General features: G+C 41.1%; 2 protein-coding genes across 5 annotated transcripts; both read left to right on the top strand.

Moving 5' to 3' along the window:
- The first annotated feature begins 1,441 nt into the window (after window positions 1-1,441).
- On the top strand, window positions 1,442-3,493 carry LOC136480381 (uncharacterized). Its single transcript, XM_066477944.1, has one exon. It carries the CDS (start codon window positions 1,442-1,444, stop codon window positions 3,491-3,493), a length of 2,052 nt encoding a protein of 683 aa, XP_066334041.1.
- A 2,232-nt stretch (window positions 3,494-5,725) lies between these two features.
- On the top strand, window positions 5,726-11,720 carry LOC136483998 (putative F-box/LRR-repeat protein At3g28410). Of its 4 annotated transcripts, none has more exons than XM_066481161.1 (5): window positions 5,726-5,823; window positions 5,908-6,818; window positions 7,081-7,241; window positions 7,328-7,358; window positions 11,489-11,720. In XM_066481161.1, exons 2-4 carry the CDS (start codon window positions 5,931-5,933, stop codon window positions 7,350-7,352), a joined length of 1,074 nt encoding a protein of 357 aa, XP_066337258.1. In that variant the 5' UTR covers window positions 5,726-5,823; window positions 5,908-5,930; the 3' UTR covers window positions 7,353-7,358; window positions 11,489-11,720. The 4 variants fall into 4 exon arrangements, with proteins under 4 accessions (XP_066337258.1, XP_066337257.1, XP_066337255.1 ...); XM_066481160.1 differs by having other exon boundaries at window positions 7,328-7,371; XM_066481158.1 differs by lacking the exon at window positions 7,328-7,358.
- Window positions 11,721-14,929: the final 3,209 nt, after the last annotated feature.

The following is a 14,929-nucleotide window of genomic DNA, read 5'->3' as shown; positions in this document are numbered from 1 at the left end:
TAACCGGGGTACGTAGTACACAGAGGGAAGCAGAGATTAACACGTTCCAAAAATGTAATGTCTTGTTTTAGGTTGTTGTTGACTGTTAGAAAGTCTGTCTCTTGATTATTTCTTCTTAAAATCTATGACACATACACAAGATTAATTGCGCAACCATTATATTATAGGTCATTAAATCAATTCACCAAATAACGGTATTTCTTTATGACTAGGCTTTCATTCCAACATAGTAACCTTGCCTTATCATGGAGCTTTCTATACATTACTTGGATGTTGGTGTAATTTTATTATTTTCATGCCATGTAATGGTGCTTTAAGATTCCTCATGAATCAGCACGGAAATCCCTTTTGAGTATGGGAGTTCGAAAATACAGCTATAAGATGTAAGGTACTACCTCAGTCCTAGAAGGAACCTGTTAATCTTGTTTTCTCCTGATTCAAGCTATCTTAACTTATAGGCTGCAACAAGAATCATCATAGCTTAAGCTAAGGTAGTTTTAACTAGATGCATATTGAAGACACATGAAGTGCTATCCCGAGAGAGAAAACTAAAGATATGTATCAAAATTTTAAAAACATATAGTAGATAATTAATAAGTTCATCAAAATTGGATAAATAATTAACATATTTGACTTTGTAAAGTCTTTGATGCATATCTTTGATCATAAATATCTTGTATAACGTGTTCCTAAAAATCCTCAGGATTGATGAGATTTGCAAGTTTTCCAACACAATTCTACGTTTGAATCTTACATGACCATACCAAATACTACTTCCCTCCCAGAATTATTATGTGTATTTTGATCAGGAAAAAGTCATACAGAATAGATTTTGACTCCTGGTTTCTCTTACAATATAGTGTCATTTCTAAAGGATCAATATCATCTCAGGGCGTTTGGAATAGAAATCGATACAAGTTTTATGTCTTATAGTTGTATATAATTTGACAAATTGTTGGTCAAAGTTTGTAAGGTTTGACTTTTCCCTGCGCAAAATGTGATTATTATTATTTTGTGATGGAGAGAGTATTACTGTTGCAATTGATTTGTTCCTATAACTGCAATGGATATCACATTAAAGAATGAAAAACAGAGAGAGAGAGAGAGAGAGAGAGAGAGAGAGAGAGAGCACTGATAAGTAATTTTGATTACTTGTGAGCACTAAACACACAAACTTCTAATATACTAGTGTCCTCTTTTGTTGTAGCCAGTACAAAAGGATGGGTTGTTGAGTTAGTGTTCTGTGGGCCTAAAATTCCGATAGACATGTATTTCCTTTAAATGTGGTTTACAAAAACATGGAATTTTTAAATAAATGTTACAATGCCTTGATCAGACATTAATAAGTTGTTTTCTTGCAGGGTCTATACTGTCATTTTGTACTAGGATCTGTGTTGTTGGCATGGATTCAAACATTCAGTTTATGACTAGGATCTTATCCATGGGTGCTATGTGGCAAAAAGTTATGCGTTTCACCGAAGATGAGATTGAAGCACTTACTAACAACTATGGCACTCTTATTGGGAAGGGAGGATATGGAGAAGTCTATAAAGGGATCCTTGATGATCACTACGATTTAGTTGCAGTGAAGAGATATATCCGTGAAAATTTGAGGAAAGAGTTTATGGAAGAAGTAAGCATCCATAGTCAAATGAACCACAAGAACGTGGTGAAGTTCATAGGCTATTGTGTGGGTGAAAGTACTCTAACATTGGTAACTGAGTATGTTCCTAAGGGAAACCTCGATGACATACTGCACAATAGTGACACTGCAATTCCCTTGGATATAAGATTGGGTATTGCTATAGGGTGTGCGGAAGCATTGAGCTACATGCACTCGATGCATTTATCAATTGACAGCCTTATTTGTCATGGTGATATTAAGCAGGCCAACATACTTCTAGATGATAATTTTACAGCCAAAGTATCTGATTTTGGGTTGTCAAGGCTTCTTTTGGGTGGAATTACTCAATATGCTAGCAAGGTAATAGGAAGTATAGATTACATGGATCCTGTATTGATGCATACAGGACGACTTACTCCGAGGAATGATGTCTATAGCTTTGGAATAGTTCTCCTGGAATTAGTAACTCGGAAAAGAGTAAAACAAGGTGACATGAATCTCATCGGAATTTTCGAATGTGCGAAGGGGAAAGGGTTGAGGAAACTATTTGATGAATCAATAGCAAACAAGAATACTTTTAAGACTCTTGAAGAAATTGTGGAACTTGCAATGGCGTGCCTGAGACTTGACATAAAAAATCGCCCTGAAATGAATCATGTGGAAAAATGTCTTCGGGTTCTTAAGAGAGATCTGAAGTGCAGACAAGAACATGCATCTTCGCAATCCATTTTGTCAACACACCATTCATGGCACACAAAAGACAAGCAAGAGAGTGCACAGCTTAAGAAGAGTGGTAGCTTTTTCAAAAGAAATGCTAGCAATGTTAAGATTATATCAGAATTCAGCAATGTAAGAAGTTTCACAAAGGCAGAGCTAAAGGAAATCACAGATAATTACTCACATATGCTCAGTGGAGGTATGTCAGCTAAGTTTTATAAAGGAAGACTTGAGGACAACACGGTGGTGGCGGTCCGGAAATTTCGTGACACAGATTCTCAAGAGGCATTCATCAACGGAGGGATTGTCCTTTCTCAAATTGCCCACAAGAATAATATTATCAAGCTTTTGGGTTGTTGCTTGGAAGCCGAAACTCTAGCTTTTATATATGAGTATGCTGATAAAGGTAGTTTACTGGACATTCTGGGTAGCCAAGAATATCTCCCACTAGATCTACGTCTGAGGATTGCAATTAAGACTGCAGAAGCATTACAATACCTTCATTCACCAGCAACTGGTATCATCGGACATGGTAGTGTTTCAGCATCCACTGTACTTCTTCATGATAACTTTGTACCAAAGCTCACAGATTTTTCAGGGGCTTCTAAGCTTATCATGGACAGTGGAAGTAATGCTGGTGACAGTGTAATTAACAGCGTTCTTCTTGAAAAGGTGCTTGACAGTGACCCATCTCGTTACAAGACGGTGTTGATGAATCTGGAAAGCGATGTGTACAGGTTTGGCAGTGTTTTATTGTCACTCATTAGTAGGGAAAACAATATTTGTTTTGATGACCTTACTGTCGAATTTACCAAGGCTTACCAAAAGGACAACAGTGGGAAGGCAATGTTTGATAAGGATATAACAGCTGAACAAGATATTGCTGCTCTTGAAGAGATGGGGAGGTTGGCACTGAGGTGTACTATTTTGAATGCAGACGGGATGGTCATGAGGCCGACAATGCAGGAAGTGGCGGAAGAACTACAAAGGATTAGGAGATGTTGCAAGCTACGCACGAGCGAGGCAACTCCACATGTAACTGAAACTACGGCTACAGCTGCGGCACCATTGGAGCCAAGGCTACCAAACCTGATGCGCCACTTGTTTGGATATCGACGAATCTCCATCACTGATCCTATACGTACAGGCTAATTCTAAACAATGTGAATCCAACTAGGATATATGTGATGTTGTCATTTTTTTTTGTTTCATACAATGTTTTATGTGGACTTGTTTGTGCTTCCAGATGTCAGAATTCACAGACAAAAGTCTACAAAAGAGTGTCTTTGGCTAGATTGTTTATCATGCACTTGATTTGATAGTGTTACTGAAATTGATGCGTATTTAATGGAATGTGACTCGGAATAGTATGTTGCTAAACTGAGTTAAAAGTTTACTTGTCTGTTGATTTTGACCTACTATTTTTTTCATACTCTTTTAAGGCTTTTCCGTAGCAACGCACGGCATTTGCTGGTATGATATATGTTTGCTTGCTGAAACAATGCCTGTGACTATGGCATCAACTTTCTTTAACATTCCCCAAACAATGCCTGTTGTTGAAGAATCATTGAGATCTTCTATGTCTCAAGAGAGGGTAAATGGTTTGGCAACATGATGCATTGAAAAGAAATTATTGGATGAGATTGATACCATCATCATTGACTTTGCATTGAGAAACGTTAGAGGAAACTTTTAACTCAATTTAATATTTATTTGGTACGAATATTGCTTTTAGTGAAATGTTATACGTGGTAACATTTTATATATACATATTGAGAATTATTATTATCATATTTATAAAGGAGTCCAGAGTTTTAGTTTGGCTCTAGACCCCGATATGCATATTGGTACTAGAATGGAGTCCAGAGATGCTACTTTTTTGAAAGTGAATACATCTAGTCATGAACCTATAATACCCCATGAGTAATTTATTCCAATAGAACAAATTGAGGAACACCATGTGCAAAAATCCTGAGGAGGATAACATTGTAGTTATTCAAAAGAGTAAGAGACAAATGTGTACCTTGTCGATGACACCAAGAACTATTGAAAAGGCATATTCTTAATACTGACTGTTGGAAGAAAGCCGTACAGAGTGAGATTGATTCAATTATGTCTAATGGAACTTAGGAAGTCATTAAACGTGATGAGAGTCATTTGAGCCAAGAAATTGGTAATTGACAGTTGTACAGAGTTGGTACAAGTGGATGTACAGGACAATTATAGTTAAAAAATAAAAACCTTTTTCAAAAGTTGTTATCAAATTAAAAATATAATGCTTTTTGCAAAAAAATATAATTCTTTACAATAAAAAACACTAGCATCCCACGTTATTTGTGCAGGTCATCTTGTTAGTTTTTTCTTAAATTTACGGTGGGAGGTAATAAATTTTGTTTTCTTGATTCCAAATTTTCATTTTTTTAATTTCTGGTAATTGGTAGGACAAGTTGTAGTGTATCCAAAGGGCTCTGGTCTTTAAAGATGCTCATAAGCGTAGGATTTACGTGTGTGCATTTATAGAGGTGAGTGTGCTTACGTTGTGAGTAGAGCATTGCACTATAATTCGCAAAAAAATGGCTTAAGAGCCTCTTCAAGAGCCATTTTAAAACTCACTCTCTAATTTATTATTTAAAGAGCTATTTGTATGAAAATTAATTGTTTTCTAGTATAACTTTTCACCCTCATCAGCTTTTCTATATATACGTACCCTAGACAGCTAGACTTGCTCTTTATTTTTTCTAGCAAGAAATCTATAGTCGCCTTGCTTGAACTTATTAGCCGTAGAAACCATCAACCGAACAGCTATGGCTAGATTTAAGATCTAATTAGACAAGGTGTTGCATGATATTTTTTTTACCAAAATCTCTATTTCTATCGATTAGTATGAAGAATATAAAGAGACTCTTGTAGTTGCTCTTAGAGTATCTCCAAGAGCCTTTCTAAATCTCACTCTCTAAATCATCATTTGGATTGTCATTTGCATAAAAATCGTTTTCTATATATTTTCATTCTCCAACAGGTTTTCTATATCTCATGTGCACTCTGTAGAGCCATTCTCGTCTTCTATTTTTGATTAACGAAAAATTCGAAATAGAAGATGGCTATATTTGGATGACCATTTAGAAAAGTTGTTGGAGGGTATTTTTTACTAAAATCTCTATTCGTAACATTTAGGAAAGATACGAAGAGTTTCTTGGAGATGCTTTTAGATTCCTATATTTTATCATTCCTTTTTTTAGTCTCTCACTTCAAAATGGACTAAAAGATCGGGATGCATTGCATTGCCGTGAAATTTGTGGTGCTTTGCTGTGGATTGGACCCAACGGGCCCTTGAATCCTGTGATCATTAGGAAACGCAAATGGCCCATTAATAAATGGGCCGGCTGAGAGCACGCGCTTTGGGGAAGTGGTGTTGCCTCGTCCGCTCCCCGCGGAGCGGTGGCGGCGAACGCCGGCGCGACCACTCCGGCGATCTCCGGCAGGTCCGCTCCTGCTTCTTCCTGCCTTCCCCGTTTATTAACCGCTATAAGCCTTCCGCTCCTTCTCACCATCTTCTTGCGCCGCAGCGGCCCCCCGTTTGTTCACAGACATGCCTCCGAGTAAAAGGGCAAAACTGGACGGTGCGGCTTTGCCGGATGCTGGCGGCGATCGCATCAGCGCGCTCCCGGACGACGCCCTCCATCACGTCCTCGCGTTCCTCCCGGCGGAGGACGCCGTGCGGACATGCGTGCTCGCTCGGCGCTGGCGCCATCTCTGGAAGTCCGCCACAGGTCTGCGTATCGGGTTCGGCCATGGAGATACACCGCCGTTCGTGGACAGTCTCAGACACTTCGTCAATCATCTGCTCCTCCTCCGCAAGCGCGATTCCTGTCTCCTTACATGCGAGCTCAGATTAGGGCCCCGGGTATACTGGTTGGTTGAAGAGCGAAACAATCTGAATCTCTGGATCCGGCATGTTGTAGACCGTGAAGTTCGGATGCTCAGGCTCGAAATCCATGACTTCTATTATGGATTTCACTTAGACAACTTGCCTCTTGTCTCTCAGCACTTGAAAACGCTAGCACTTATCGGTGTGTGCTTAAATAGTCTCTGCAACTTCTCCAATTGTCCGAATCTGGAACATCTAGTGATTGCTGAGTCTTACATTTATGAGGCCCCCCAGATCTCGTCAAAATCCCTGAAACACCTGAGCATCAACGATTGCTATTTTGGTTATAAGGGATCGCACACTCTTATTTGTACCCCAAACCTTGTTTCACTTAGGCTAGATGGTCATTTCGCCTCGGTTCCAGTTTTGGGTAGCATGCCATCATTAAAAGAGGCATTTGCCAGAGATCATATTTGGGATTGTGGAAGTGAGGATTGTTTCTCTTGTAATGGTTTCATACCTGACGAATCCGACTACAAGAACAAATGTTTTCTTCTGCAAGGATTGTCAGAAGCTGAGAATTTGACATTGATGTGTGACTACAATGGGGTACGCTTTTGTAAATTTTGTCCGTTAACACCTTTATTACATTGTTCGATTATTATTATTTCCTGTTTTGTCCGACTATTATTTTTTCGATTGCTATGTTGTCCTATTATTTTTTTTCCATTCTTATGTTGTCTGATTAGTCTGACTGATTGTATTTCTGCTGTGGTATTTATATCAAGTTTTAGATATTCATAAAAACAAAAACCCGGGTCTGTTTTCACACTGAATAATAGTCATTTTTTTCTGTCTGCATTTTGTCCAGGTCGTTTTCCGCAGGGATTTGGAGTGGTGCCCAACTTTTAACAACTTGAGGACTCTACTGCTGAATGAATGGTGGTGCTTGGATCCTGACTTCTATGGGCTAAATCTCATTTCAAGCACTCACCGGTTCTGGAGGAGCTCAACCTTCATCTTTTTACTAAGGTATATATATTTTATGTAACTACTGCTTTGTTGAACTAATTATATGTTATTGGTTGACACTGATGGATTACTGTGGTTTATCACAGGGACCTCAACATAAAGTGGAAATGATAGCAGGTACAATCAAATGGTGAGACCAGCTACTATATTAAAACACATGAAGGAAATTGAAGTCAAATGTGATGTGGTTAACGAGCAAGTTCACAAAGTTTTGAAGTTTCTGGGTACATTTGGCATACCTAAGCGAACTAGCAAAACACTCGGTGTTCTCTACAATTTATTTAAACTTTCCTTCATGTGTGCAAATTAAATCAAGCATTGAATAAGCTCCTAACTTTCTTGGAAAGCATTCAATTAACTTAACAATGAGGGTGACATGTTTGAATCCTTTTTTTTGGCAATCTTTTCCAGAGAGCTAGGAGATATACAGAGAGGTGCTGAAATTAAATGCTCTGCATAAACAGTATACATTATCTTCTGGCAGTTCTTAATATTTTAATTAGCTCTGAACATAAACATAAATATCACTACTGGATTATTCCATGAGATTTTTATAATATTCTATGCTTCCAAAGCTTTCAGTGCAACCATCATGCTGTTGCTAAACAAACTAGAACACAAGTGGAATTGGGGCTGCCAGAGGGCAGCTTGGCCAACAGGCCGCTTGGATTGTATTGAATTGCAATGACAACTTAGATACAAGAAGATGCTAACCACTGCATATATAGGCAAGTGGTGTACCTACTCCTTAGCATATTCTAACTGCATAAAGCAGATGCTATGATTCCTACTTGGTTGCCAAGGCACCATGATCAACTTGGTTGCCAAGGAACCTGAAAATTACATGACAGTGAATAGTAAATAGGTAACCGGATACATTGAGGTTCAGCACTAGGCTAACACCCTCACATGCAGCTTTGGCTTCTTAAAATATCAATCTGTTTCTTGTTTGTAGGAACCAAGTGCATGTACTTGATTAGAAATCAAAGCTATGCCTTTGGCTTCACGTATGATGATATTGTTTGTAGTCTTCTCAAATACAGCTGCATAAATAGTAATATCCTTACACCAAATGTTCTTGGGGGAGTAAGGGTTGGAAAGCTGTACTCCTCATGTTTGCAGTCATTTTATTACATTTTCCTTCTTTCTACTATTGCGCAGTTTGCCAAGAGTAGCCATTGCAGCAGAGCACCTCTCTCCCTATTGTGCCCCAAGTTAATCCTTTGCGCCGTCCCTTCTCCTATGTCCCCAACCACCACCTGCAGCCAAGGTGGAGTTACAGCTGTGCAGATCGCGCTATGGGCGGTGGTGTCCTTTGTCAACACCTTTGGAGTGCAGATCTCTGGCGCTGGAGAAACTGGAGCCCTGAACTTGTCTGCGCTGCTGCAGTGCCTCATTCTTTTTTTTGAATGAACAGCTCTGCCTCTCAATTAAGGAAGGAAAGAGAGTTTATGTACAGAAAGTGCCATCGGCACGAAACCCCCAATGGGCACAGAGTAAAGTAAAGCACACAGCACACACGTCCTGGGGGATAGATACAAGGTCTAAGTCAGGTTGTTGAAGACCCTAGAGCATAGGTTGATGTCCTCTTTGGTTTTGGAGGCTACCTGCCGGACATCCATCACCAAATTTTGGAAAATCCTTATGTTTCTTTCCTTCCAAATGTTCCACATTGTGTAGATGACCACCCCATTGAAGTGTCTACGTCTCTGCCTTGGGATGTTGGCCGCCCCCTGTTCCCACCACGCCCTTATGCTAGATGGCTGCACCTGATGCCGAATTAAGTCCACATCGAAGTGTTCCCACCCCAGCACATGGCCAGACTTCTATGGCCAGGGGGCACAACAGGCACAAGTGAAGGGCCGTTTCTAGTGGTCCATTGCACAGCACGCAATGGTCTTGGTGTGGCCAATTTCTTAGCTGCAAGTTGTCTGCCGTTAGGATCTTGTTTTGTATGAGAATCCAAGTGAAGACTTTGCATTTGTTTTCGGCATGTGCCTTCCAAATAAGATCTGGGCGGAATCTGCGGTAGGATCCTTGGAATTGTATGCGGTATGCTGATTGGGTTGAGTAAATGCCATCTGTTGACCACTTCCAAACAATGGAGTCCCGTATTCCAGGCTGCAGCTGGATGCTCTGTACCCTGAGCCACAGTGAGACGAATTCCTCTAAGTGAGTGGCTGTTGTGATCCTGCCTCTGAGCAAGCGAATCCAACTGTTATTGTGGAGCTCTTGCTGGACCGTTCTGTTTTTCCTCTTAACAAGTTCAAAGAGGTGTGGCGCAAGGTTTTTGGGAGCTTCACCGTCCAGCCAACTATGATGCCAGAACTGTGCTTTCTTACCGTCCCCAACCGTGACGATGGTTGAGGCATTGAAGAGGAGTCTATCCGCTGGTTTACAAGGCAAGTCCATACCAGCCCAAGGTTAGGAGGGATCTGTCCAGTCCTGCCACAGCCAACGCAATCGCAACGCTCTCCCAAATTTCTCCAAGTCTGGGACCCCAAGGCCACCAAGCTCTTTTGGTTTTGACACTGTCGGCCAGTTGACAAGGCAGTGACCTCCATTTGTGTTCTCTTCCCCTTTCCAAAGGAATGACCTGCGGATTCTGTCAATTTGTTTTTTGGTCCAGGCAGCAAGTGGGAAGACAGTGAGGTGGTAGGTAGGCATAGACGATAAGACCGAAGTGACCAGTGTTAAGCGTCCTTCTTTGTTTAGCAACTTGCCCTTCCAGCCCGGTAATCTCTGGCCGATTCGCTCTATGTGGGGTTGCACGTGTACTTTACGCAGTGGCCTGTAGTGCAGCTGTAGACCAAGGTAGCAGCACAGAAAAGTGTCTCTGGTCCCCGAAAAGGACGAGAGAACATCATCAAGGTCGATATCTTCGCATCTAATCGGGTGGCCGGAGCTTTTATCCATGTTTATGCACAGCCCAGACACCTTCCTGAATGTCTCAAGAATGATCTTGACGGCGTCGATGTCCTCTTTTTTTGGGTTTACGAAGATTGCAGCATCATCAGCATACATGGACGTTCTCCACTTTGCCGCAACAAGAGGCAGCTGCGTGAGGACGTTGTGGCTGGTGGCAAGGTCCAACAATCGCTGCAATGGGTCCATGGCTAAGATGAAGAGCATAGGTGATAGCGGATCACCCTGGCGCACCCCTCTGGCGTGGCGGAATTTTCCTCCAGGCACACCATTTAGCAAGGCTCTAGAGCCGTATTCCTCCTTGCTGTGCATTCTTCAGTGGAGCTGAGGATAGTGAGGAAGAACCAGGAGCTGAGTCCTGGACATAGAGATGAGGGGTGGTGGAGGTTAGTGATCTCCATGGCATAGAGCTGTCAGAGAGGAGATAGGATAGGTAAGGATGCGAGGACAGATACACAGAAGGTTAATATTTGCTAGCTGTCCGAGTTATCACGTCAGTCTCATGTTAATATTTTCAGCTGCAGGTATCTCATAATTTGGGAACTGGGATTAATAATTCAGATATCTAGTGTGGTGGGCAAAGAATTGTGCTGAATTATGGCACAATAACATAAAACTAAATGGGGTTAGTTGGGACTTGGGGTAAAGACCCTTAGGTAGAGCAGGGGCGGAGAAAGACACTTGTTTATTTCTTGCTTTTGTAGTTATAACTCGGACACTTTTGTAGTTATTCCTTGGCCGGTAAAATAACATTTATTTCGTAACAAAGACAATCTTACCAGCTAATAGAACCTTTCTTAACAAAGATCTTATCTCCTTATGACTTTCTTCCCCTAATAGTTAAATTAGGCTCCAGCTGCGCTGCTTCTGCCATCTTGCGACATGTATGCTCACAGGGGCTGATTCCCATTAAACCTTCAAGCCATGTCATGCTGGCTAGCAAATTCTCATCATGCTAATATTGTCGTCTCATTGTTCAGTTTACTTTTCTGCCTTTTGCTCACTGATGGTTTATACTAAACTTCAAACTCTGATGTGATGAGACGATAATGTAGGGGTTCTTGTCAGCCAGATGCATTCATGTCATGGCTTATGAGTGCAGAGAAAAAAATCGGATATCATAGCTTGGAAAACTATTTGACTTGAACCTTTTGCTCTACTGCATATTTGTATAGCATATCAATACTCAGAGACAATCATATTGAACTGCATGCTGCATTTCCTACTTGCTGAATTGTTATTTGGCATTTTAAGTTTTATTCTCAAGTAATGGAGTGTTTTTTTTTTCTGCCTGTAAACTTATTGTGCTTTTTCGTGTACAGATTTCCTTTTCAAGTAAGGAAGAGAAAAACTGGGAGGTTGATAGATCTACCATCTCTTGGCTATCCTGAAATGTAAGGCTTAAGCTTGTGCTGCTGGGGACATAAGTACCTTGTATCCGGATGGTCTAGGATTGAGCCACTCGTTAGTATAACTTTATGTGAACACTTTATCTGAACACGATGATTGACGTGAACCTGGCTAATTATGTCATTTTATCGCTGTTTCACCTTTTGCTTTGGCCTGCATCGATTTACTCGGTTCTCTTGATCGATTGACTTTTCTTATTGTTATACTTCCCTTAGCTAAGAGGTAAGAGCTGGTGACGGAGTTCTCTGTTTCAAAAACTGTTTTGGGCTAGTTAGTTTCATCTGAGTTACTGAATAGCGATTCACAATTTCCAGAGGAATCACACTTTTGGGCAAAATTAGTAGCACGTTTGAACCAACAACTCGGCATCATGTGTGCAGCATTCACCCTCGAAAGATATCACCCTCAGTCACAAATTACTGGTCATTTTGACTTTTCTAGGTATATAGCTTTTGCTAAGCACCTATATTGGATGTCTAGATACATAAGACTCTTAAGCTAGCTCTAATCACTCTTTTCATATTTTAATAGAAGAGAGAAAAGCTAGCTCTTGATCAAGAGCTAAGCTCTTACACACATTTCAAGGTTATATGAGTGTCACGTGAAGCTATTCATGCTGAAAGCTAGTGCTAAAAGTTAGCACTATTGAAGAAGTTGTTAGAACTAATAACTAGCTTTAACCATTGCGGATGCCTTAATAAAAGTTGTGTATGTTGAAAAACTAAAACAACCTATAAATGGGAACGGAGGGAGTACAATGTTTGTGAGAGAGTAAACTCAATGCCTTACAATAGTTAGGTGGTGTTTAAATTCAGGGAGTAAAGTTTAGAGATGTCACATCGGATGTCATATGGGAGTGTTCGGATAGTAATAATAAAACAAATTATAGAAATCATCAGTAATCCAAGAGACGAATTTATTAAACCTATTTAATTCGTCATTAGCACATGTTCACTGTAGCACCATATTGTCAAATCATGGACTAATTAGGCTTAAAAAATTCGTCTCACAAGTTAGTCGTAATCTATGTAATTAGTTATTTTTAGTCTATATTTAATAATCTATACATATGTCCAAACATTCGATGCGACAGCGAGTAAACTTAAGAGGAAAGAACTAAAAAAAAGGCCTTAGTTACATTCGTAAAGATCTCTAGTCCTAGCTAGGTAAGGTTTACAAGACCTGAATCCTAGAAGGGTACGAGGCCTAGCACAACGTCGTGTGGCCCTGCTGCAGATAGTTGGATTGGGAAAAGAAAACAGAAATTGTCTAGCAATTCTCAGTGCCTCGCAGTACGAATGTCGCGGCGAGGACACGGGGGCTAGAGTGGAACTCCATAAGCAAAGACCAGACTTGGGTAAAAATACCAGCATATTGTGAGTAAGTATGCAGAGTCTTATACCTCGTGCAAGCGATAGAGTCTTACTGTCTGTGACTAAAAGGTCCTGGATTCGAGTCACGGTCTCTTCGCATTGCATAGGTGAGGATAAAACTTACTACTAACATCCTTCTCTATACCTCGCACAGAGCAGAAACTCTCTGTACTGGGTACGTCTGTGACTAAGTACGTAGTTACACGCAGCACACGAACTTCAACAGTTGCAACACGCTCACACAACGAGGGTGTGATTGTTCCCTGTCTGACTGCACCTCGGAAGCTTTAACACTGAGAAGCTTCTTTTGGCTAACGCTATACAGCCTGTTCGTTTGTTGGTTTCAGAGTGTTTTTTTCTCACAACAAACAGCACCAGTCAGGTAACCGAACAAGCTCGTGATCACAAGCATAGAAAACAAGGTCCGATTCGCATTAGAAAATATTAGATTCTCCTTAGAAACAGATTGAAAACGAGCACGGAGCAAAGGTACTAGCAGATCAATTTAAGATCTGAACCCAATTAGCAATTGACATGCAAAGGCAAAGCAAAACATATACCAGTGTTGATGTATGGTTGCCAAGTGTGGTAAATGCAGACGGTAATGGAATCGAATTATACCAATCACACTCTTTGTTTGGTTCTGGTCGGCAACGGAATAATTAAGAAACGCCACTATACTCGATTTGGAGCAGCATCCAGCTCTCTGCTGGCTAGCTCCATATCCGATTATTACGCGGGATTTGTTTACCGAAGAAGAGGTTGAAATAATTACTCCCCCCATATTAGAAATTAAAGTCATTTTGTACAAGGTTTAGTCAAACATTGAGAATATAAATCATGAATAACTTCTAAGTTGTTGAGTTTAGAAATATGAAAACTATATAAATAGATTTGTCTTAAAAAATACTTTCATAAAAATATGCATATATTACTTTTCAATAAATATTTTTATAAAAATAAGAAGTCGAAGTTATGCTTCGGAGACCGTATCGCTGTCAAAACAACTTCTTTTAGCAACTTGGAGGAAGTATATTTTTTGGACTAAGGGACGAAAAGTGTTCTGCCCAAGCTCACAAGTGAATGGGTGTAGCGCAAAAAATAGACAAAGGTCCTTGTGACCAAGCACCGCATATTCAAACTCACGCCCACATTACATCAAAAGCACGGAACACTCAAATATAGAGAAAGGCACCCCATCTAGTTCTCTAGGCTCATCTGATAACTCCAACCCCATCTTCCAAAGATTTCTAGCACCATGACTTCTAACTGCTTGCAACCGCTTTCCTCTTTAGAAACCACATTACCCACGTCTCCAAATTCCAAACTAACATGTCTTCCAAAGATTTCTAGCACCACCATGGTTTTAAAAGTTTAGGAAGGTGATTTATCCGGTTTTGGAGTTTAGGGAGTTAAAACAGACTTTTGCAAAAATTAAGAGAGGTAATATGTGAAAAGGCTTGGCAACCCATTAGCCCACCCCGACGGGAATACAACCCAGAAACATTGAACCCTAGCCCTGGCCGGAGGAAGCCCGCAACCCGACTCGGCTCTCTGCCTCCACGCTCCCTACCCCCACCTCCCTGACTCCAACTCGCGACTCCTGCCTCCACGCCTCTGCCCCCGCTTCTCCCCACCGGCCGCCGCGGTCCCGTTCACCAGTCGCGCAGCTACCCCTGCCGGACGCCGCCCCGCCTGCCACCACTGGTGACCCCCATTCCCCCACTTGGCCACTCTAGGCTCCACTCTGCAACTGTGCGGCAGCCTTGCAAGTAGCAACCAACTGGTGAGAAGTTAGCCCAGGGTAGAGCCCGTTTCTGGATCCGCCACTGCCTGCGAGCGCCGGCGCGACTACATCGGCGACCTCTGGCAATTCCGCTCCTGCTTCTTCCTGCCACCCCCATTTATTAACCGCTATAAGCGTTCTGCTCGTTCTCACCATTTTCTTGATCAGCAGCGACCCCCCATTTGTTCATAGGA

Source organism: Miscanthus floridulus, chromosome 9 (assembly GCF_019320115.1).
Source record: "Miscanthus floridulus cultivar M001 chromosome 9, ASM1932011v1, whole genome shotgun sequence".
NCBI lineage: Eukaryota > Viridiplantae > Streptophyta > Magnoliopsida > Poales > Poaceae > Miscanthus > Miscanthus floridulus.
This window is presented reverse-complemented; position numbering and strand designations above follow the sequence as displayed.

Excerpts from the sequence above, each read along its gene's own strand:
- LOC136480381 (XM_066477944.1), top strand. The coding sequence starts at position 1,442 with ATGGGTGCTATGTGGCAAAAAGTTATGCGTTTCACCGAAGATGAGATT.
- LOC136483998 (XM_066481158.1), top strand. The coding sequence starts at position 5,931 with ATGCCTCCGAGTAAAAGGGCAAAACTGGACGGTGCGGCTTTGCCGGAT. Across the intron at positions 6,819-7,080 it reads TGATGTGTGACTACAATGGG|GTCGTTTTCCGCAGGGATTT; the intron begins GTACGCTTTTGT and ends CATTTTGTCCAG. Across the intron at positions 7,242-11,488 it reads ACCTTCATCTTTTTACTAAG|ATTTCCTTTTCAAGTAAGGA; the intron begins GTATATATATTT and ends TTTCGTGTACAG.